This window comes from Solanum verrucosum, unplaced genomic scaffold, assembly GCF_900185275.1.
Source record: "Solanum verrucosum unplaced genomic scaffold, falcon-dt-bn FXZP01000032.1, whole genome shotgun sequence".
NCBI lineage: Eukaryota > Viridiplantae > Streptophyta > Magnoliopsida > Solanales > Solanaceae > Solanum > Solanum verrucosum.
In genome coordinates this window covers 233,139-259,296 of record NW_026020569.1, presented here as the reverse complement: position 1 = coordinate 259,296, position 26,158 = coordinate 233,139, and the positions used below count along the sequence as shown (strand labels likewise).

Sequence of the window (26,158 nt, the reverse complement as noted above, 5' to 3'; positions counted from 1 at the left end):
CTATAAATTCTATTTTAAAATTTGTCAAAATATTTTTTTCAAGTGACTATATTTCCTCCATAAGTTACATGATTATTCTAGAAACTATAAATTATAAGATTTTTGTAGAACTAACTATGACACAAATAAATAGACATTAACTCATTCTTCATTTCATTCACTCCTCAATTTCTCTCCTCTCATGTCTTGTACCAATAAATTTTTCGTCCCTTATTTCTAATTTGCATCATAAATATTACACACTTCGATATAGATCTCTTATTAGGAAGACCAATAATGTATTTTTTTTTAACATTAAGAACTTTATTTTTTATCTATTCCCTACATAATGGTTCTACTTTTGTAAAACAATTATAAGACAAAAGTAAAATTCGTTATTTCGAACACATCACTTCTGGGACTTGTCCATATAACAAATTTTCAGCAAAATTCAACTGATCCATATTTTTCAAACACTCTAATGAACATTCTAATGGTCCAGTTAACATGTTAAATTCAATATCAATCACAATTGCAATTCTCAAAAGGCCTAATTCATAAGGAATGCAACCAGTGAGCATGCTCTTCAAGAACAAAATTTTCAATAATTTCAGAGCATGTTATGTCCTTTCCTTTGGTTCTCTTTAGACTTTTCAATTTCATGGTGTTGTTTTTCTTTTTGGATTGTAATAATAATTTTTAAAGTATCTAATTTACTTGATTTCTCTTTTTATGTATAATCCCAAAGCTTCACGTAACATATATGTCATTATATAATTTATTGAGAAACATATATTTATTTATTACTATTATTTTAACATCAGTTAAAATCATTTTAAGCAAGTTATATAAATTATTTTTTTAAACTATGTCATGATAATTACTGCAATATATATTATATTAACTTTTCTTAATATTTTTAAATTCTCATTATTTGAGGTAAAACATTCATTCATCAGGTATATAAATTAATTTAGAAAAAAAAAATCTTACTATACTAAATTGTTCTCCTAATTTTAATGAATATAAAGACAAGATATAAAGTCATAACTTTTTTCATCTTTTTATCACTTTGTAAAGAATGTGATGATTCATTCTAATTTTATCAAGTAGGTCATTATTTTTGTTTATTAAACACCTAATAAAAAAAAATTAAGTGTATTCAAAATTAATCTATAGATGGATCAATAGACTTTATTGCTTCATATAGTTTATGAAAATTGTTAATATATTAAGATTCGTAATTTTAATCTATTCTCTTGAATAATTTTCAAATAAAATAGAAAAAAATATCATTAAATTAATTATTCAATTTGAATATACATGTTTGACATGATGTTAAAATAATCACTGGAACATGTGATATTTTATTATTATTATTATTATTATTATTTCTTATCATGTTTATTTGAAAATGTCATAAGAATTTTTCTTTTTGAAAACTAATTAAATTTCTATTATAAATATATATAATATTGTAACATCGAGCCGAGCCCGTAAACGGGCCTTGGGCCGCCTTAAATTATGTAGCAGTAATAAACATGTATTTTGTGTAGGTAGTGGTAGGCAATGGCAGTGTGTTACATAAAGTGATAAAAGCTGCATATGAAATGGAATCTCCCTTTGTTATTCAAATGGATGTTGGATCGATCATTCAAAGGGAATTAGAATCTTCACAGATACTCATCAATATGTCTCGACACATGCACTCCACAATCACTAACTTTTTAGTCAATCAAGAAGATATATACTCCATTCTTCCCACCACTAACTCATTCATTCATTCTCCCCCAAATTCATATCAATGCACATAAAAATAAGTTAGAAAAGATATACATTGAGTATAGGAATAGCTAGTATTGAGAATTGTTCAAACTTCCAATGGGAAAATTTAATAATTTTATCTTAATTTCGTAAGTGATCAACTAATTACGTATTGTTTTAAAATTCATAAACTTAAAATTATACTTGAGTTTTAATGGTAGAAAATTGAAAGTTACAAAATGTAGGCCAATTCATCTGCAAAGGGAAAAATAAAAGCAAAGCTAGGTCTTGGAATTTAGTACATTGATCCTGATAGATGAAACACACACACAAACATAAAAGAGAAAAGAGAAAAACAGATTAAAAATAAATAAAATCTAACCCACACCCATGTCCAAGTATCCCCAGATTGTATACCACAACATCCCACCCTTCACCCTAATTATGTAATAAATTAGATCCTTAATTAAAGATATGCACCATTTGCTGCTGGCAGATCCAACCATGTTGAAAGGGTCGGGTTCCAGAAACCCAACTCTCCTCCAGCCACTGGAGCCGAATCCAAAATCATTGACGATGATGATGGTCCATGAATGGAATCCGGATAACATCGATTTGTTGACGCTTTTAGCCTTTGATATAACTCTTGAAATCCTCGACTATTTTGCACTTCACCAACATTTTCCTGATAATTATTTTTCCATAAACCGTTGTTGGGAGGAAATTGATTATACGAATTCACTCCAATTGATTTGTGCTCATCCTTAACAACAAAATTAAGGCTATGATGATTTCCTTCAAGTAACGAAAGAATGGGATTATGATTCTGATGAGGTGAGGAAAAGAGAAAAGGGTTATTATTGGAAGATATTATTTCCTGCTCGAACCCTCCAAAAATGCCTGATTTTCCAATCAACTCAAACGGAAGTGAATTTTTCAATTTTGCAGCAGTTGATTTTGCTGTAGTGATGGTCTTGTTTTTTCTGCAACCACCACCTATAGGAACGTTGCGTAACGCGCCTCCTTTAGTCCAATAACGTCGACAAGTCTTGCAGAAATGACGAGGCTGAGTTAAATTGTAGTTGTTGTAGTAACAAAACTTAGTGTTTGGGGAATCACAACGCGGACATCTAAGATTTTCCGAGTTTGCATTTGCATTTGCACTTGCAGGGGGAATATTGGAATTAGAAGTAGTACAAGAAATAGGAGAGGAGGAAGGAGTAATATTAGATAGCTTTGAAATATTATTATCTCCTCCTCCGATAAGTGTTGTAGTGTTTCCTGCAAAGACCTCTTGAATCATTTTTTTTTTAAAAGAGAAAAAAACAAATAATTAAGATTGATGTTTTTTACTCGTTTCGAAGTAGGAAAGCTAAGAATATTTTGGTGATGGATGAAAATGTGAAAGAGAGAAATAAGTAGTATCTTTTTTATGGTGTGAAAGGATGGAGAATGGATCGATATATATATAGGAACTCTATAAAGAGAAAAGCCATATTTGAAAACAACTTGTGTTTTTTTAGATTTTGGAATGTAGCGTTAGTGCGTTTTGAAGAGAAACGAAAATAGACCTTTCTTGAATGATTGATCGTTGGAAAAAAATGCTAGCAACAGAAAATTATTATTCTTTTGTTTTCTTTGGTTGTTAACGATAGAAAAATACTGCAATGTGACAATTCATATAAGAATACTAAAAAGATTTTCTTCATAGAAAAATGAATTACTATAATGTTTTTCCCCAACGACTTAAATAAGAAAATTGTCATATGGAATAAAAATTGAGGGATAATGTGGTTAGGATGTTGCCAAATCTGACATACAAGGTATAATTCGAGAGAAGTGTAGCCTTATAATCTTTTGTGGATTTAATGATCAAATAATATGAAGATTATTTATGACTCCAGTAATTAAAAAATAAATTATGATCGTAGTGTTTGGGCCACTTTTGCGCACCTAAATTAATTCCATAAGATATTTGTCACCTTCCACCATCAAACATGTATTAGTTAAATCTGTCTTAAAATGATAAGACAGATTAGAAGAATCACCTAGTGTTTTTTGTCTCTATTGAATTTTGAACCTGAAATCTCAAAATTATCAACCATTCTATTGACCACTACTCAATTCAATTTTATTTCTAGTAGGAAGGCAAAGTTTTATACAAAGAAGATTAACTATTGCACGGATTATGTTTGGTTATTGCATACTGTTGAGAGCAATTAAGAAGATTTTGAAGTTGTTCAAGTATAGCTAATCCATCTTCATTATGGACAAGTAATTATTGTGAAATGAAAGTGGAATTTAGGAAGAAGCCAAAAATTTAGGATGATGATGGCAATCAAGTTTTCTAAAAGAACACAACCCTACTTAGGGCTTTGTGTCTATGCAATTATTCAGAGACAATAATCATCATTACAAGTTCAAAACAACTTATTGCCTTGAAATACGTGTAAAGTAGATGCCCAGCCAACCAGCAAATAAAACTCCTCAGTGCATGTCCCCTCAAAGATTTGGGCATTAATTTTTCCCTAATCCTCCATATAATCTTTGTTTTTCTTACTTTTAATTTTCTGGAAATGATTAGTAATCAATTGATCTTAAATACTCCATTGTCATAACCAATGTTTACACGTGTTACTCATTGGTGGCATTATGATATCAAATCCTCTATGGAATTACGACCTCAATTCCACCATAGGCGTATCGATGTATATGTATTTGTACTATACACTTTTCACATTTAATTATAATTAATAAACTAATATGATTTGATGTGAAGTCTGAATGTTCAAATGTTTCTTACTTTCTTTTATATAATAATGCGTCCAAGTAAAATGATGATTAGTAGTCGCGGTCAAAAGTTATAGATATATATGTTTATTTCTTTTATATTGCGTTACACTGGAATTTGTTAATTATTTTATTGGAATTAAGTCATGCAACTTGCTAGAAATTCATGCTAAGACGGAACCTTTGATCATTAAATATTGAGTTCACACCTGATGTGAAAACCATTTTGAAGATTCGAAATACCTTAATTCCAATGTCTCTCGACCATCTTCCAAAGTTTGTTTTTTTTACTTAAAAGTGTCTCGGGAGGTCTCACGGGTGGATCTACCCTTGTTATCTGAACTAAAACGTTAATACAATTTATATTTTAAAAAATATATATATTGTATGTTGATTTTCGTTGTTCAAGAAAATTTTTGACTCTACCATTCTCTCATCTTGACATTTAGACAACAATATAGTGTACATCGAATTTTATGAGCCTTCCAGAAATTCAATACTCAATCTAGTCTTTTTAACTTAAATGTTATTTAAGATATTGGCATATTTCAAAAGTATTCACAACTAACAAAATTAAGTATTCGTTCCGTCAAATTTAAGCCCTGATTCTGACGTTATACTATCCATTGCTTTCCTGTAATAATAATGATAATAAGAACGTGTTTGGCCAATTTTAAAGACAAGTAAAATTAGATAATGATTGAGAGACAGGTTGAAAGTTTTGGTTGCTAAATTTAACGTTTCGGAAAGAAGGCTTTCATGCTTTTTAGAAACGTCACAAATGCAAAAATATGCGGCATTGGTTTTGGTAAAAAGACAAGTGTAGAAACAGTTTGTTTCAGCTTGCCTTTACTACACTAGGACTCGTCACTCTTTAATATTTATTGGGTTTGGGAATTTGAAGGAATCGGACCATAAATAGAGAAAGACCCAACTAACACTGGTCGTATTTTCTTTTATCAGAAGTCTCAAGTTTAAGTCCTTATTAGGTGAGAATTAATTATCAATGCAAATATCAGACATCAGGTCATGTAAATCACAAAAAAGAAAAAAAAAACGAGACCACCCTGCATGAGTATTTATTACCTCTAGCTATTTCTATTTGTTTGTCTTACTTCCAACCTTTTTAGTCTGTTTAATCAACATCTCATATGTCGTGTTTACACTAGCATATCTTTAGTCTTTTTTTTTTGGTTTCCCACCCGGGGTCTGGAAGCCCAAATTAAAGCTCCGACTAAATTTGGATCGCACTTTGCAGGGGTGATGCGCTCCCAACAAAATTTTCTCCATACACACGACTCGAACCCGAGACCTCTGATTAAGGAAGGGTGAAGCACTCCCACCAATGGTAAAATATCTCTTAAAGTTAAATTAAGAGTAACAAATTAAAAGGGGAAGTAGTAGAATTAATTTTCAATGGGTAGTTGGACTAAAAAGGATGAAGAAGAAGAGAGAATATTAGTAATGGAAGAAGGTGAATGACAGAAAGCAGTAAGGGACGATGTGTACTTGACGTAGTCTTGACCTGACCGCGCGTGCCGTCCGGAATGGCAGTATGTTGATTCGTCCTCTTCTTACCAACATCCATTATTGCTCTATCTAATCTATTGAGGACACCCAGTCACTATTATATACTTATTCGAAAACGACGTTTTATGAATCAAGATGCTACATTACACTTTCACTTTATTTTTAAGTTTCATTCCGTTTTGGTTTAATTTACGATTCAGCATTCGATTTGCGCTCGACTTGATTAATCAAGATTCATATCAGGGCAGACTTAGGCTTGAGTAGTTTTTGTTGAGAGTGAATGATCTAAACCATCCAAAATCCCTTTTGTTTTTATCTTTCCCATAAACCTTTTAAAGTAGAGAAAATTACCTTTTGGAAAAAATCGAAGAAGTTTTTAAGCTTTACATCATACATATTGCTTTATTATTAATTAGATAGGAGAATTAAGCCACTCAAGCTGCGTGGTAATAGAGGAAAATATATCGTTCAAAGTTTATGGAATCGTGCTTTTATGAATATTTGGGTCCCCACAATTATCCGACACTTCACTTTTCCCTGGGCCTCCTTCCCCACTATCCCCATTCTTTCAAATCCATCAACGTGTACGACCCTCTCCCTCCTTAAACTATTCAATCGCCCAATAATTCACTCATTTTTCCCTCAAGGACCATAATTGTCACTCATTCCGTTTTATGAATATCTATTTGTCTCTCTAACTGCACAAAAACTTTTTGACCACATATACTAGCTCTAACATGACAAGCTTCTTATTACGCGATTTTAGAGTAAAAACCAACCAAAACTTGTCACATAAGGATTCAACTTTCAAGAGTTGAATTGTATGGTAATTCACCTTTAAATAATTCTATCACACCCACTTGAACTAATTTGGTGGATTTTTAATGCATATAAATTATAGTTATTTGTGTAATGGACCCATAGGTTATGTGGCCGCGGATTTTTTATTTTTTATTTTAAAAATGCGGTTGTTCATTCAAGTGTCAAATTATGAATGTATAAGAAAACACATGGTAGCAACATTTATTTTTTTATGATTATAAAGAAGTTTTATGTTGTAATCTACTTCACCTTTAAGGAAATTAAAGTGATCATGAGGATTATAATTGAACTCAATTTATCATAAATTATCAGGTGGGCCCATTAATTAGACCCTTCATGCTACAGATATATATAGCAGAATAATGTTGTGTATATTGGGGGGCCAGGCCAATTCCACTTAACCTATGATTGGAATCCCGATGCAAGGACAAGATCGTATCAGGAGGAATACAATGGAGAATGTTGAAAAAAATGACAAGGATTTCTTGCCGACATAGCCCTAGGAAGCTACAATATTGCCTAGACTACATTTGGATTTAGTAGTAGTAACTATTTGTGTTTGAAGCATCTTCATCCTATATACTAACCCAATTGGCTTACACTTTTTAGAAAGGTTATACAGCAAGTAATTCTAATTTATATACCTACCAACTCGATTTCACGTTTACCTTATCACATACAAAACTTATGATCATAGGAAAATAAGTTCCTTTTTTACTTCAACTTGTTTAATACTCCTTCGTTCTAATTTATATGATGTAATTTAACTTGACACATAATTTAAGAAAAAAAAATGATATTTGAAATTTATTGTTTAAAATAAGTTATATTTATTTGTGTGACTATTATTTAAAACGAATAATTTAAAGTTAAATTATTATGAAATATATAAAAATCTATTTTTTTTTTGAGACTTAACTAAAAAAAATGCATGTCATATAAATTCGGATAAAGGGAGTAATCCTACTGAATAATAGAAAGAGTGTATATTAGTTTAATTTGGTAATGAAAAATATTACTATATAATATCAAACAAACAAAAAATGTTTATGAGTTGAACAAGTTGATCCGTTCATTTTTATTTTTATGGAATCTAACTTCAAACGAAATAATAAATCAACACATTTATTAATTCGACATATTTTAACCCCAATCCAAAATCCAAATATATTTCAATCCTTCCCTTGTTCCCTTGAATCTGGGATTCGAATAATCTATTGGTACATTGCTTTGCTTCCATAAAATTCTAGACGCATTGGCTTGAAGAAATATAATTTTTTTTTACCCTATCCTATCTGGGGATCAATAGTGTCTTACCCTCCAACATGAGTTGAACTCTCAACCTAACTGATTGATAGTAGAAGTGATCAACTAAGCTCGAGTAAGTCTCAGTTGTTGGAACATAAATTGTAATCCCGTCCCGTGTGGTTAATAAATAATACTTGCATGCATTGTGTTATGCCTTTAATTGTTGCACCATACCTAAGAAAATGAAATGAAATTTTGTGGGTCTACAATGGCTTCATACCTGGCTTGATTCATCTGGAAATTAGCAAAACAGACGTCAATCATAGCCAAATAATATTTTAAAAAAAGTTGGTCTTGTGCTCACTGAATAGATTCTTGATGAACAGAGGTCACAGGTCTGTAGCATGATGAACATCAGTCAATTGGTTGGACAAAACTTAGTGGTGGTAAGCTACCATAGATCCCTTTCACAAAATAAAGTAGGATAAATATTGGGTCCCATCACTTCTTTGACTCTTCCAATATTGCTTTGACTACACACAGAGGATCGATCGTCTAATTATATTCCACCATACTAGTTGTATAATTTCCAAAATTATTGTTATGTTTGAATAAAATATGACTAAATTGACACCTTTATCATATATATACTTTCAGATCGATCATCAGAACTGAAATGAATTTCAACCGAGAAAAGTGCATGCAATTATGTATTTTGATGTTACATTCTAGTGCTTTTTATTTTTGGCTTGTTCAAGATTCTGATCTATTAAAACTAGTACTTAATCTAATATATACTTCCTCCGTCCCATTTTATGTGACACTTTTCGGATTTTGAGATTCAAACAAGTTTATCTTTGACCGTAAATTGTTCATAAATCTTTTAAGCATTTTGAATTATCAATTATTATGACTTATAGTACTTTTTACGTAGTTTACAAATATATAAATTTCATTTCAAAAAAATTGAAGATTCGATGCGCAAATTCTCGATCAAACTTAAATTATTTGACTCTCGAAAAACGAAAAGTGTCACATAAATTGGAACAAAAGGAATACTAATTTAGAAGAGTTATGGGTTTATTATATGTAGTGAAAGTAAATTTACAACACGACTCATGCATTGTAGTGTCGTCGAAAATCCTCACGAAACAAATGAACTCCCTTTGTTCACGACCTAGCTAGATTCCCTCTTGAAGATGTTTTCTTTATAAACTCTTATGTCATATTATAATGGGAAATCTACTTTTACCAATACTCATAACGGTGTATTTATCTGTTATAAATAATGTACGTAGCATGACACTCCTTATGAGTGAACTCGTGACTCAATAATTATCTTCAAGTTTGATACTCCCGTCCCTAATTACTTAGTCATTTTTAAATTGACACACATATTAAGAAAACAATGATTGATATAATGAGTTTACAATTTTATTCCTATAAATTATGAAGTTGATGAATTAAAAACTTAAGATTTTCAAGAACTTCTACCTTTTTCAAAGTAATTAATTGAGGGTATAATAGGTAAAAAAAAATGTCCTTTCTTAATTTATTAAAATCAACAAATAATTAGGGACAATTAAAAAGGAAATGTCGACAAGTTATTAGAGACAGAGGGAGTATATTTTAATTGCTTGATTTTGAAGGCTTATGATACGTAACAAGTCGAAATGCTCTTCCCTATGTCAAATTAATAGTTGTGCATTGCACATTAATTGGGCGTTTCTTTTTTTACAGTTTCTCACTGCTATAACATATTCTCTCCGTTCCATATTAATTAAATTTTTGAGATATTTTACACCCTTTAAGAAAAATAGATTAATACATAAAGTGAACATAGTTTTCATTTTTACCCTTATTAATTATTATCAAATTTATGATTAAAATAACTAAATATTAATTAATCACTAATTCCAATACTAACTAATAAAGGGTAAAATTGGAAGAACACTCTAAATGTAGTCTTGAAAACTGAACAATTAAGTTAATTTGAAAAATGAAAAATGTATCAACAATTCAATTAATATGGAATGGAGGGAGTATTTATATATTCTTTAATATATATATATATATATATATATGTGCATTTCTCATATCAATCCTTAATCCTTTGACACCATATACTAAAGTCTAAACAATGGCTACTCTACATTCTTGACTTCTTTTGACTATGATACCGAGCTAAGCAAAATAATAAAGGGTGCGTGGCCATAATTTTTTACGAGGATGAGAGATAGTAATGATTTTTGTTAAAAATGCATTATTTTGTGTCATTTTTAAATAAAAAATCAAATCAAACCGATAATTAAAAGGAAGGATTAAAAGAGAAGCAAATGGAGATCACCATCATCGATTTTGAAGTCTTTGGAGAGTGCAGATAATATAACAGGGGCTATTTGCATGACAGGCGGGCTAAACGATGAGGCAAACAGGTGAAACAATTAAAGTGTGGCTTCATATATAAAATAAAAAAATAAGGAAATATATTACTATATATTATTATTTTATATAGATTAAAATATTAAATAAAATACATATATTAACGGTGGGTAAGTTAAACTATTTTAAAATAAAGTAATCCTTTTAAAATAAGCAATTATTCCCTCCATATCAATTTAAATGAGGCACCCTCTTTTTAACTTACTTAGCTAACAAAACATATATTTTGAAGATTTAATAACAGAATATTATTTTAAATATGTTGGATTTCACTTATTTGGAAAAAAATCCACAAGGTATATTCTTCAATTTAAAAAATTCATTTATTTTAATGATAGTTTTAGAACTTTACTAGAGGGCTAGAGGCATAATCAATAAAAAGTGTGTGAGGCTTCATTTGTTTTTTGACACATGGACAAGTGGGTCATTTATGTACTTTTCTACTTTAAAGCAAGAACTTTCTATAACTAACAAGAGAGAGAGAATATATTTACACATAAATTGAGTTTAACAAATATAAAAAATGCAAGAAAAATTATGTGTGTTTGCTACTTTTTTTTAATCATTATTAATATATGGGATTATACTGGATATATTATTGTTGTTGTAGTTGTATGTTAGTTTGACAAATTTATTTTGATATGTTATTTTATTTGTGTATTCATGTTGTGTTTTTTTTTTTTAAAAAAAAGTTTCTTTCATAATTATTGTGATTTTAAAATGTAGTCATTTTGTTTTACTTGTTACGATCTGAAATGTCGATTGTTACCTTATTTTTAAATTAGAACTTTTGAAGGAAAGTAAAAAAATGTTAATTATATTATTATTGTGGGGATAATTGCTTAAAACAAAGTATCACTACTCAAAGAAATAGTTTTTAAAAAGTATCGTTATGCTAATAACATTTTTTTAGTTTAATTTGTGTAAAATTTCAGTTGATGTAGAATGTACGATTTATCATCATTACAATTTGATCATTAATTTTTTTCATAAAATAGTATTTAAAATATTCTCTCGAGTACATTTTGTTTATTTTAATTTTAAAAAAATATTATATGATTATTGTTAAATTTGTGAAATAATAATTTATTTTAATTAAAGTTGGCTAGATCAAAAAAGAGAATCAAAATCTGAAAAACTAATTTTTTATTTCTTTTCAACATCAACGATGATGTCAACTTTTTTTCAAACATCAACGAAAACGTTAATTTTTTATTAAAAAAATACACATTTAGTTTGAATATCAAAATATGTAATTTTGATTTTTAATAAAATTAACAAGACCATGATTTGATTTAAGAAACAACGTTACAAAGAAAATTCAAAAAAGCTATTTGATTAAATGAGCATTCAACAAGTATAAAATGTAGACCCTACAGTTATTTTTTATTATATTTTATAATTATTCTATTATATCTGATAAGATATATATTAATTATAAATATTATTTTACTTTTTGTTATTTTAGTTTAGGTTTAAAGTTTACTTTTTAAAAACTATTTCTTTGAGTAGTGATATTTGTTTTAAGCAATCATCCCACAATAATAATATAATTTTATTTTTTTTACTTTCCTTCAAAAGTTCTAATTTAAAAATAAGGTAACAATGGACATTTCATATCATAACAATTAAAATAAAATGACTACATCTTAAAATCACAATAATTATGAAAGATTTAAAAAAAAAAAAACACACACAACATGAATACACAAAAAAATATCATATCAAAGTAAATTGTCAAACTAACATACAACTACAACAACAATAATATATCCGGTATAATCCACAAATTAATATAATATTAATAATGATTAAAAAAAAGTAGCGCACACACAATATTTCTTACATTTTTTATATTTGTTCAACTCAATTTATTTATGTGTAAATGTTAGTCGTAGAAAGTTCTTCCTTTAAAGTAAAAAAGTACAGTACATAAATAGCCCACTTGTCCATGTGTTAAAAATTAACACACTTTTGTTGGTTGGGCATCTACCATACTAATAAAAATAAGAAAAAACTACAGAAAATGTCAAACAACAAAGAAGATGGAAGAAGGTGTTGTTAGCGAGAATGAGGCACCACCCAGAATGATCCACCCACAAGAATCAATAATAGTCAACTTGTTAGGATCGATTAGTTTCTTATCATATTTATCATTTTGAACTTCTATTTAATGCTTATGGTTAAAACTAATATTTTTGTTTTTTGTCAAACATTATCAACTCTTCTATTTATATTTATATATGATCATGTTGCTTTACTGTTTTGGTAGCTACTTTGTTAAATTTTTTGTTGGGGTTATTGCATTCAATGTAATGGTATGAAGAGATGGATGTATGTTTGTATAACTGCATAATTCATCTGAAAACATATACACTTGGATATCTACTTTTGGTAATCAATTTGTTCAGCTGTGTGTTTTTTTTATCAACATATTCAATAGTATAAATGTATGCTAGAATCTTTTTCATATCAAAATATACACATGTATTACTATATTCATTTATCGTCAGTTATTGCTTAAAGAAATTTGGATACTTACATTCTTAAAAGTGATAAACATACAATAAATATTGGTAGTAATTACATTATTATATGTTTTTAAAGTAAGTAATATGTAAGCGTATAGACATTGTCCTTTTGTATTTTTATAGGTTGTGTGTTATATTAATCAAATTTTTCACTAGTATAACTGTTTTATATATGTATTCACCAACATATTATCAAGTATAACTATATTCACGTATTATCAGTAGTTTGGGTGTGTCAATACATATTAATAGTATCAAATTGAGTATTGAGATAATATTCAAGTTAATTTATAATTTAAGCAAGCAAACAAAGAAACTGATATTTCAAAAGGCAAATAAGAAAATTTTTATTCATTTATTCGACATAACGATAATTAAGTAAAAGAACACTTCAATAGTGGGATGTATCAGGTCCTATGCATTCCATGTTGCAGTTCGACATGAACTGCCTATTATGACCACGTTGTCCACATGTACTACAAGAATTCGTACCCTTCCTTTTACTCAACTCGCTAAATGACTTCTCCAGTTGCTTTTGGCCTTCGCGGAGGTCGCTTGTATTTTGGTGGCAACACAACTTCAGTAGCAATGTGTTCATGTATATTCCATTCACTTTTGTCAGGGAGAGGATACACATGCACTTCATATGTTTTCAATATTGTTTTTGGCTTGTAAAAGTCTGAACAATATTCATCTGGAAGAATGTTTTTTTTTCAACACCCTCCACGCATGTGCGCACGATATTTCGTCAACTTGAAACCTGTTGCAACTGCAAGTCTTCTTTTCCAAGCATACGATATAAGTCTTCCCTTCATCACTTACTGAATAAATGTAATCAGTTGACGGGACAACCTAGAATCAATACGAAAGTATACATACATTAAATACTTAAATAAATGAATACATAATCAACTGAATTCCAGAAATATTATTTCTCTCACAAAAAAATAACCTTTCATTAATATACATACCGCCATAAATCAGAATACGAAGCATATTCCTTTAACACTATCCCGTCAATGCTATATTCTACATAGCAATTCTCTTCGCTTCATTTTTCGGAATGCCAGATCAAAACTATGATGGTAGCCATTGAATTGTATTTTTCTTAGGCGTCAATTGAAGAAGAAAGAGCAAACATAATTTTTATTTTTGAACTGATAAGAATCCTAAAAGGTAGTGGTCAATTACATATTTAAAGTGCCAAATTTGTGGGTTTAAGGGCCGGAAAAAATCTTTGTGAGTTACATTAACTAATTTACCTTATTTAGTGAGAAATTAATTAGAATGTATTTTTGTATTAAAAGAAAAAACGACATATATATGGATATAGCCATTTTGTAACACAAAGCGTAGCTATTTTTTTAAAATATGATACTTATAGCTATTTCAATCTAATAACCCTAAAACTATAGCTATTTTTGTAAGTTACACAAAAAAAAATTCACAAAAGGGCGTTGCCACTACTAAGGTCTAACCACCAAGGGGCTTGAGTAAAAATTTTCAGTTAATCGATAAAAACCGCCAGTAGTGGATTATATAACAGAATGAAACTGACTTGGAGCTGCCAAACAAGAACCACATGCACTAGGGTTAATCAAATTCGGCATTGCGAAATCATTCGTCTTCAAATTCTGGATCATCTCAACAAATACTACGAGTGGAATCATGAACTGTGAAGTTTTCAAGCTGAAAGAACTTGTAAGCATCTCTCTGCTCCCCTCTGAGATTGTTTATGTAGCGAGAATTTGAGCTTCAATGTTATTTTATGTTTCTGTTGAAGGATGTGGAGCAATTTGAGATACAAGTTGTTCTCCAATGTAAGTCAGCTATTTAAATTTGTAATTTCTTGTTTTACATCAATTTATCCGTAATTTTAGCAATTTATGGTGTCTTCGAGTGAATATCTGTGTATTTAGGGAACTAGTATGCTTAAATTTCGATATAAGGTCTGGTCATGGCGTGTTTGATGAAGAAGTCCATCTCTGTTATCTCCTTAGATTTATCTTGCATTATTTAGTTTTTCTGTATAGTCATGAATTAAAAATCTTGAATCGATTGTTTCCATTGTGTCTGTGAAAGTGAGCCTGGACAAGAGAAAGCTACTTCTCTTGATAATTAAAACTCTAAAGGGAAGTGATTAGATATACTTATTTTGACTAAATGAGGAAAATGTTACATTACTATAACTCGAGAGCATTTAACATATAGCTGCATTAATTCCCTTGAGACGTACCCAAAAAAAATTAATTCACTAGAGATGGCCATAAAAAATCTATAATCTGAAGGCAATCATAAACATTTTGAACTCCCATATTTTTGTTTCCTGGTCTGCCCTAGTGGAAACTATGAGTTCTTTAAAAGTATTCTTAAGGCTAAAATGGATACATGTTAATCATATACCACAAGATGCCTTAGTTAAGATCTTTAACAGTACAAATTCCAGACTAAAATGCATAAGGATTTTCCTTAATTTGATGTGTAAATTTAGGTTACGATGGAGATAGTTTATCATTCTACAAAGTAACGTTGTCGACCAAATTTGGGAATGTGGGGTGGGTGGATTTCAGTTTCTGATTGGTTTTCTAATAATATTGCTATCATAGGACACCTTGTGTAGCTTTATCCTAAAAAATAGAAAGGTGAAAATGGCTGCAGGCATTCTTCATACAATCATGTTTCATAGAGCATCAGGTCTGATATATCCAAAGAATGTGGATTTGGAACTCTTTGAGATAACATATGTAAGTAATTTCTGAACTGTCAAAGTACTAGGTTGATAATCTATTTATCTCTTTCTTTATTAGTATTAGGTTGGTATTTTGACTCCCCCCTCCCTGCCCTCCCCCTCTTCTTCCCCATTAGCGGTGTATGAATCAATTGTTTGTAGTAACAAAGAATCTGGAACATGTGTTATTCCCAAAGAGTCTTTATTGATTCTTACACTAGGTTATTTATATAATGTTGCATTATGATACTGATACTTGAGTCATGCAAAAAAAATAAAAAATCAATTGTGTTTTCAATAAAATGTTTATTTTTCTCTTCCCCTGAGATTTCCTAGTCCTTATAATCTTATTGTAGAATCAAATGTCTGTTTACAAGAAGTGAAATCTAGTGATGCTTGATTAGGACATAGGACTAACCCAGCATAGTTAGTTCATCATAATGAAAGGGTGTGCTATCTATATACAAATTCAACAAATATCTGCATTTTTATTTCTGTCTTCTTTCCTATTTATAATTTTCTGAAATTTTTTGTCTGAAAGCTTCTGTAATTTTGCCCCCTTAAAATTTTCATTTGAATGGAGTGCCAAAGCAACTTAAGATTTTGTGAACTGTGTGAGGACCATAATTAATTGAAACTGTATGTAAGTAAGTTTCTAAAAAAAGAGTTAAAAAGACTGGATGAGATTTAAGATGATACAAACTTAAAATGAAGTTAAACTAACACTGGCTGTCAATTATAACTTATTAAACCAAGACAAGAAGTTGGTGTATATCCAGAACTTGGGCGGCCCTTAAATTATGTCAATCTAAGGTGCGATCAATGTAATAAGTGATTTTTTTTCTGATTTTGAGTCTCCGTTCCTTTCCCTTGGTGGAAGGAGGGTTTGGTTTTTCTGGTGAGGCTATTCCAAGATGTTTCCAATATTTCCTGATGGCAACTTTTAGTTTCTTCATGTTTTTATGTTAAATTAAGCAGATGCAGTGTAATGATGTTGTAATTGAGAGGAAAATTGATGAGAAGATTACCCAATTCATCAATAAGGTGAAGAAGCACCCCAACCAGAAACACCAGGTTCGTGATCCGAGCTTCTCTATTTGGCCAAGTAGAATACTTGCTCTATATTCCTTGTTATTTTGTTCCTTTTCACCCTTTTAATTTAACTAGTAATCTCTATTTTTCTTTACATGTGCACATTCCTCATGAAATTTTTCTCATGATATCTTGTAGTCTTTTATTTCGTACTCTTTACTTCCAAAACAGGCTGTATATTACTTAGGAAATGATCTCTGACCTTCTTACTAAGAGACTATTTTGCAACTTAATTGTTGCTGGATTTGGTAGTGGCTAACAAAACTTGTTATTGAAATGTTAAAATGATGCAGATCTGCGTGTCCTTCTATGAATCCAAAAACAAACAGACCTCATGGTTCACAAAGAAAGTTGAACATCGCTACTGGGAACACTGGTATGTAAATTTGAATGTGGCTCATCATCCAAAACTAGATTCTGGCAAGTCTCGCAACTCCAAAGTTGTTAACCCAGAAGGTACTAACTTGTCTTTATTTCTTTGGTTCTACTGGTACAAATTCTCCAGTTTTTACATTTCTGAAGAGAGGAATTTCCATTTTTGTCTATCAATTATCACAGAGAGTGCACCTGACGAGAGGGAGGCTCGGCACTCAGGACTGGAATTGTCTCTTCGTGAAGTTCTGTTTCAGATAATCAACTTTGTTAAAGAGAAAAAGGACCATATTCCGTCGATAGAAAATCTTGAGGGTGCCTCATTTCCCTTTGAGATCACCATCTCAAGGTAATTTCCCCTCTTTGGCTAAGTTATCCACATGTTATAAACTTTGGGTAGTTATTCGGGTCAGTAAAAATGGTTTTGCAAGTTTGACTGTGCAAGCTATTATGCAGGCTATGCATAAGCTGTGTCTTATCAATTTCAAAAAATAAGCTGTCACTTGTTCAGATCACTGCTGTGTCGCTTCTGTTTTCTTACGTCTGTTTCTTTCTTATTAGCATCATTAGGAATTATGAATGACATGGATGTTACTAGCATGAATATTTTTTCCAGAAATGAGAAGATATAATTTGCCTTTTGCTGCCATGATATTTATGATATCTTCTTGTTACTCTATTCTAGGCATTGAGGAAGGTTATTAGCTTATTTTGAATGTCCTTGATCTTTTCTCTGAAAATCTAGCAATCCCTTAATTATAATAGTATTTCACAGGGACAAAAGGATTTATATGTTCAATATCAGTTCCCCCTTTGCCCAACCATATCGAGGAAAATAAATGCAAATATCAGTTTGTGTGCTGGTGACAAACTAGTGGAAAATCGAATTCAATTGAAGGAGATTTTTTTATGCAAATCTTTCTTTTTATAGAAATTTAAAGATTGTATTGATCTAGCTAAGTTATGTATTGCTTTCTTTTAGTTTATCAGATTCTGCTTTTGGGATGGAACTGCTCAAGAGAATGCTCCCGCATGGCAATCGACCATGCTCGGGTGACTTGCAGTTTCTAAAGGGATCTGATTCTGTTTAACTTCATGATTGGGGTAAGGTACAATTGTTGTCATCTGATGTCTGAAAATGGTGAATGTTAGTTGTAAATGGGGGAGGCTTCTGGCAGATGACTAGCTCAGCTGAACGAAATGAAAATCATATGTACATATCATACTCGTCAAAACTACAGTTTTGCTCCTTTCTCGTGTTACATGCCATTTCGCTATATGAACGTGGTCCCTAGATCAGCTATGGAGTAATGAAATCAACATGATCAAACTTTAATCACATTTTGTTAACATTGCGAAATACTCTCTCTTCTTCCCTTCTAGTATTTCTAGTTTCCTTAATTTTTATATTGTTTGATTTTTCTATTATAAATGCCGTGTACGAAATGCAAAATGGACATGGACATTTTCAGCAGCCATGGACTACTCTAACTTCTATGGAAGAGCCTTGCTAATATGCTCTGGGTCTGCTCCTGAACTTGTACCAGTGAAACAAAGATTGCATCTGTCGAAAGCATTTATTAAGCCCAGTATCTCTACTTCGTTCATCCTGCTAGAACAATATGATTAAATGGATTTGTAATTGTGTTCACTTTAAGAGATCACAGACACGAGTACCTCTTCAAATCCATATAGGCACTTGAACATGCTCCATCAAAAGTTAGCTAGTCTAGTAACTTACTGATTTCACATTGAATCATCCGTTCAAGATTATTTCATATTTTAATGAAGATAAAAAGCAGCGCAAGCATACACACTATGTTTGCAAAGGAAATACTAGTAGATAGTATGACATGAGGTAATAGTTGAGTGGTCATCTAAGATATTAACTCAAGGTAATCATGAAAGGATAAGAATTACATCTCAAATATTTGTTACAATGTTTTCATCATCCATTGCCTTTTCTAGGAAGCCATCTAATTTAAGATTTCAGAGGGGAAGTGGGACAGCTCTGAGAGGACGAAGTTTGGCCAAGGTGAGGCCAAATTTCTCCTCCATGTCCAAGTCTTTTGGTGCAATGTCACCCTCAGTTTTCCATTTAAATGTATTCAACAGTGTGCCAAACATTATTGGGATCATCCTTATTGCCAATGGCAGACCAGGACAAATTCTTCTACCAGCACCAAATGGAATTAACTCAAAATCTTGACCTCGCACATCCAATTTTGAATCCTGAAATCTATCAGGATTAAACACCAAAGGGTCTTCCCATAGAGTTGAGTCCCGGCCAATTGCCCACACATTAATCAACACTTTTCGAGGAACCAAAAGAGGAGCTGGAGGGTGCATCCTGAAAGTTTCTTTAATAATGCACTGCAAGTAAGGGAGTCGGGCAATGTCAGCTTCCTCCATTGGTTTACCTTCTCCGAGGACTTGTACTAGCTCGGCTTGGTCTTTCTTCATAATCTCTGGAGCTCTAAGAAGCTCAGTCATAGCCCATTCCACTACGTTCGAACTTGTATCAGTTCCGGCATTAAAAAGGTCCTGAGATACACTGAAAACTTTGAGGTGAAAATTACTCAAGAAATTAATCATGCGAACCACGTGCGGATAATTCACCGAGGTGAATTGAATTCAGTATTTTCACAGGAAACATAGGTAGGGAGTTTTGGTTTTGTAGCTCTTGTTTTTAGTTTTATGTCTTTTCTATAAGAGACATATCGATAAAGGTCTTTCCTTTCTATTCAATTTGTAAATGGTCAAAAGAGATCATTTTCTCATATTTTGTTAACTGTTATATACTCTATGTTAAGAGAATAAAAAAAAAACAGGGCAATCTAGTAGCTTAGTTGGTACTTTCCAATCAATAAAGAATAAAAAATGAAAGGATAATTAAAGATAGCTCACCAAACAAAATGATGCTATATGGTTGTGATTAATCTCTTGGGGAGTATGTTCACTTGTTGTGATAAAGGCATCTAAAACATCAGTATTTTGATAGTTTTGGGATTTCCTTAGCTCCAGCCTCTCATTTATCCATCCATAAAATATCTTTAGTAGTTTCCCGAAAGGAGAATTATATCGCCTTAAACATAACGGGATCTACTATTTTGAGGACGGGAAAGTAATCACCAAGCTTGGTTTACCCATGTCCAACATCATTCCCTCCACCAATTTTTCAAATTCGTTGCCGAAATTTTCAAAGGGATCCGCCAAATCTCTTGAGAAGAGTGTTCGAAAATAAATTCAACATGGTCCTGAAAATTGCTGCACCAATATCTACCGCCTCCCCCATTTGGCTACTCCTTTCACAGGAAACAATAAGTTCTTCAATCTTCTTGTACCTTACAGAAAACATCATTCAGTAAATAAGTAAAACTCATGTGTTTTCTCTAAAAGTTTAACTTAATTACTTTTTGATATGCTATATGAAATATTATTAGTTAAAATCAGGACATGTAATTTGAAATTAAATTTTTAGATGAACATAGGATATATACCTAAGGTGCTGGGTGGCATCAAGCTTGTTAATGGAGAAGATGTGGGAATTGCGGAGAGATCTCCATTGAGGATGGGAAGCAGGAAGCCAACCAAAGGAGAACATGTGAAAATTGTCCTCTTGGACTATATCAGGAATTGACCTTGACCTGCTAGAGAAGGCTAAGTCTTGCTTTTGGAGCACTTGTTTGGCCATGTCTGAAGAAGAAATGACCACTGTTGTTATTTGCCCCAACTTCAGACGCATAATTGGGCCATGAAAATCCGCAAGGTTGATTGCCCAGTAAGTGAAGATTTCCGATTATGGGTAATGGAAAGGGTCCTGGAGGAAGCTTTCTGCTTCTATTTCTTATTAGTGCTACTAGTAACAAATTGAAGCCTTGGACCAGAGTCCATGCAAGCAAGAGAGCTAGAGGAGTGGTAAAATAGTAATAATAATAATAATAATAATAATCCCTAGTTATTACTACTAATTAACATAAAAAAGAACATGAGTTTTAGACATAAATTTATAGTGGTATATACTGTGGAAGAGTACAAGCTTATCTAACGAATAACAGTTTTTGACCACTCAATCGGCGAAATGTCTAACACGCTAAGTCGCTGACTATTAAATTTAAGGGGAAGTCGGGCGTTACTAGTAATAGGGATGATATGCTACTATATCTACCATTTTAGTTCGATAATTTCAATTATCAAATTTAAAAATATTATCATTATCATATTAAATTCATATCTATGGTTCAATGTTATATAGAAATATAATTTTGATTTTTCAAAAAACTTCTCAATTAAATTACACTAAAGTAACATTTTACACGTATAAAAATATTCAATATAAATAAATAATACAAACGATTCCCTTCTTATCATGAATCATAATTCAAACATCTAAATAATTAATTTTACTAATATTATTTTATATATTTACTATTATATGATACAACTATTTACCTCATTTGATATTTCAATATATTTTTTTAAACATGTTGTACTAATATATTTAGGGTGACCTATCAAATGAGTAACATTTATTATTGGCCATCTAATAAATGGAGCTGGGGTTTGACATTTAATATGTGGAGTACGATTCACCTCATTTTCTTCCCCATCTCTTTCTTAGGAAGTAACTATAATTTCCTTCCCTACAAAATGTACATATACTAAATTATTTATTTATTGGAAATGAAATATTAGTTACAATGTTTTCATCATCCATTGCCTTTTGTAGGAAGCCATCTGATTTTGGATTTCATAGTGGAAGTGGGACAGCTCTGAGAGGACGAAGTTTGGTTAAGGTGAGGCCAAATTTCTCCTGCATGTCCAAGTCTTTTGGTTCAATGTCAGCCTCAATTTTCCATTTAAATGTATTCAACAGTGTGCCAAGCATTACTGGGATCATCCTTATTGCCAATGGCATACCAGGACAAATTCTTCTACCAGCGCCAAATGGAATTAACTCAAAATCTTGACCTCGCACATCCAATTTTGAATCCTTAAATCTATCAGGATTAAACACCAAAGGGTCTTCCCAAAAAGTTGAGTCTCAGCCAATTGCCCACACATTAATCAACACTTTTGAATCTTTAGGGACAGTGTAGCCACACACCTCAACATCTTGCTCTACTTTTCGAGGTACCAAAAAAGGAGCTGGAGGGTGCATCCTGTAAGTTTCTTTGATAATGCACTGCAAGTAAGGGAGTCGGGCAACATCAGCTTCCTCCATCGCGTTGCCTTCTCCGAGAACTTGTACTAGCTCGGCTTGGACTCTCTTCATAATCTCTGGAGCTTTAAGAAGCTCAGTCATAGCCCATTCCACTACGCCGGAACTTGAGTCAGTTCCGGCATCAGATAGGTCCTGAGATACACGGACAATTTTGAGGTGAAAATTACTCATGAAATTAATCATGTAAACCACATACAGATAATTCACCAATGCAGGCATATTAATGAGGTCAATTGATTTCAGTATTTTTCAACAGGAAACATAGGTGGTAAAATTTAGTTGTGTAGCCCTCTACAAACTTGTTTTTAATTTTATGTCCTTTCTACAACAGATCTTCATTTAGCTAGTAACTTAGTTGGTTAGCATGAACTTTTACTTTTGTGGGTCAGGACTCACGAGGGTTTATTGCAAACCCCACAATCAATAAAAAAATAAAATAGAAAGAGAATTAAAGATAGCTCACCAAACACATTGTTGCTATATGCATGTGATCAATTTCTTGGGGATTCTGTTCACTTGTTGTGATTAAGGCATCTAAAACATCGGTGTTTTGATAATTTGGGGATTTCCTTATCTCCAGCCTCTCATTTATGAATCCATAAAATAACTTTAGTAGTTTCCCCAAACAAGAATTATATCGCCTTAGACCTTGCGGATGTACTATTTTCAGGACGGGAAAGTAGTCTACCAATTTTGGTTTACCCTGTCCATCATCATTCCCTCCATCAATTCCTTAAATTCTTTACCAGAATTTTCATACGGATCTGCCAAGTCCTTTGAGAAGAGAGTGTTGGAAAGTAAGTTCAACATGGTCCTGAAAATTGCTGCACCAATATCTACCGCCTCCCCCATTTGGCTACTCCTTTCACAGTAACCAACAAGTTCTTGGATCTTCTTGTACCTTATAAAAAAACATGATTAAGTAAATCTATAACAGTTTAACTTAATTAATCAAACAAAGTTTGATTTCTTTAAGAGTTCAAATTTTTAGATGACGTAGTCACACAATACAATACGTACCTAAGGTGCTGGCTGGCATCAAGCTTGTTAATGGAGAAGATGTGGGAGGTCATGATTTTGCGGAGAGTTCTCCATTGAGGATGGGAAGCTGGAAGCCAACCAACGGAGAACATGTGAAAATTTTCCTCTTTGACTATATCAGGAATTGACCTGCTAGAAAAGGCTGAATCTTGCTTTTGGAGCACTTGTTTGGCCATGTTTGCAGAAGAAATCACCACAGTTGTTATTTGCCCCAAATTCAGACGCATAATTGGGCCATGAAAATCCGCAAGGTTGATTGCCCAGTAAGTGAAGATTTCCGATTATGGGTAATGGAAAGGGTCCTGGAGGAAGCTTTCTGCTTCTATTTCTTATTAGTGCTACTAGTAACAAATTGAAGCCTTGGACCAGAGTCCATGCAAGCAAGAGAGCTAGAGGAGTGGTATAATAATAATAATAATAATAATAATAATAATTCATACTCTTTAACGTTATAAAAAAAAATGCGTTTAACTAATTTATCATTGGCTATATGATCAAGATCATGAGTTCTAGACATGTATTTATAGTGGTATATACCGTAGAATGTCGAAATTAATACTGTAACAGTAGGGTTGGGTATTGTATGATATTTACCATTTCAGTTCCATAATTTTGATCATTGATTTTTAAAAGTACTATCTACTATATTATTATTATATCAAGTTCATTTGGTATGATTCAATGTTTCAAAGTTTGTTTCAGTATTTTGTAATATGAGAAATTGATACTGATGATTTATTTTACTTCGATTGACATATATACTTAAATAATAAAAAATTATAAATTCAAATTTTTAAAAAACGTCTGAATTATATCATATTAGCATAACATTTTATACCTGTAGAATTTTATTTTTTTTAAAATACAAATAATTTCCTTCATCAATCAATTACACAAAAACAACTCGATCAAAATTCAAACATCTAAATAATTATTTTACAAAAACATCTCAATCAAAATTCAAACATCTAAATAATTAATTTTCTATTAATACTATTTTATATATTTGCTAATATATGACTTATAATGTAACTATTTATTTCGATATAGTATTCAATATTTCATTATATATTATAAACATCAAATATCGTGTCATATATAAAAAAATCACCAAATCAAAATAACAATTTCAAAAATATCAATTTTCAGATGTTCCACCATATTGACCATGCCATGACCCCTCATGTTTTCAGAATTGATTCATTTGCGGAGTACGTTTCACCACGTTTTCCTTGCTGCAGCAGAATGCATTATTGGTTCACATGGGAAAAAGTATGATGATGGACGCTTTTTTGCCATTTAATGTGATGGTTAAGAACAAATAATTTTGGGATTAGATTTTAGTATCCCTCAATTCTTTGTTTGGTTATAAAATGTGGGGTAACTAATTATATCAGGATTAATAATTATGACTGAATAAATTATCTCTACTTGTGGTTGGAATACTAACTCCGAAATAACGTATTCCAAATAAAAATATAAAATAAATACCCCTTAAACTCTCTTTTATAAACAAACAACTTATTCTAAAGGTTATTTTTGTAAACAAACAAATATTCTTAGAAATATGTCATGCATATTTGACAAACTAAACAACTAATAAAAAATAATTTCATTATCTTATCTCAATATAACTTTTCTCATCATAACTTATCCCAGCATACCAAACGACCCCTTACTCTATCTCTCCCCAAAATATGTAATAGTAATACGTAACTATTGAAAGTTAATGTACTCCCTCTATTACAATTTATATGACTTACTTTTTTTTTAATCTGTTTTAAATATAATAACATATTTTTATATTAGTATTAACATTTTTATATAATGAATAAGAGTTCTTATTCCATTAAGGGGGTTTGAAAAAAAAAAAAAATAGTGCCTAAGATTTGATATTGGAACCTCAAGGTGAGTTTGGAACCCCTCAACCATTAATTCAATCTCTAATCTTACATTTAGGAGGTTCAATATCAATATAGAGACATAAAATCTTTAAAATATATTAAATATACAATGTAATTTTTTATCAAATGGGTTCGAATGAACCCCTCGGCAACCTCTAGGTCCGCCCCGGCTCCTTGTGGGTTCGGCCTCGCAGAGTTTGCCCCTCAAGTTCCCATATATTCACAGAAAGGAAAAAAAAGTAATTTAAAAATGTCACAGCAATATGTAGATCCACATAATGTACACGAAAATTTAGTGTTAGTTTATTTAACAAATTATTTAATTTAAAATTTAAAAAATCACAAATCTTCTTTACTTTTAAATTTTGTTTACCGTCAAACGAACAGACAAATGAAAAAAATATTATATATAATTACATACTATTAAACCTGATGGTGTAAAAGTATTATAGCCATTAAATATATATATTTAAAACTTATACTCAAGTAGTAATATAAGAGAAAAAGAATATACGAATACATGGATATGAGACATCGTGTATGGTTACTTTTTTCATATAATTCTGAAGACCTAAATATAATTATACAGAGGCAAATTAATGGATCAAGGCATAAAGAGACGTACGTAAAACTAAATTACTAAACATGAGGTAATTATTAAAGGAGATGAATTACATCTCAAATGCCGTTG

The 26,158-nt window shown here is 31.2% G+C and overlaps 2 protein-coding genes and 1 pseudogene across 2 annotated transcripts; 1 reads left to right on the top strand and 2 right to left on the bottom strand.

The window, feature by feature from the left end:
• Window positions 1-1,968: 1,968 nt before the first annotated feature.
• LOC125810805 (dof zinc finger protein DOF3.5-like) lies at window positions 1,969-3,046 on the bottom strand. Its single transcript, XM_049490294.1, has one exon. It carries the CDS (start codon window positions 3,044-3,046, stop codon window positions 2,210-2,212), a length of 837 nt encoding a protein of 278 aa, XP_049346251.1. The 3' UTR covers window positions 1,969-2,209.
• An 11,506-nt stretch (window positions 3,047-14,552) lies between these two features.
• Window positions 14,553-18,590, top strand: LOC125810821 (autophagy-related protein 101-like). Its single transcript, XM_049490309.1, has 7 exons — window positions 14,553-14,807; window positions 14,890-14,926; window positions 15,765-15,850; window positions 16,813-16,908; window positions 17,220-17,382; window positions 17,485-17,647; window positions 18,281-18,590. Exons 1-7 carry the CDS (start codon window positions 14,775-14,777, stop codon window positions 18,387-18,389), a joined length of 687 nt encoding a protein of 228 aa, XP_049346266.1. The 5' UTR covers window positions 14,553-14,774; the 3' UTR covers window positions 18,390-18,590.
• Window positions 18,591-19,243: 653 nt separating this feature from the next.
• On the bottom strand, window positions 19,244-23,801 carry LOC125810788 (geraniol 8-hydroxylase-like; annotated as a pseudogene).
• Window positions 23,802-26,158: the final 2,357 nt, after the last annotated feature.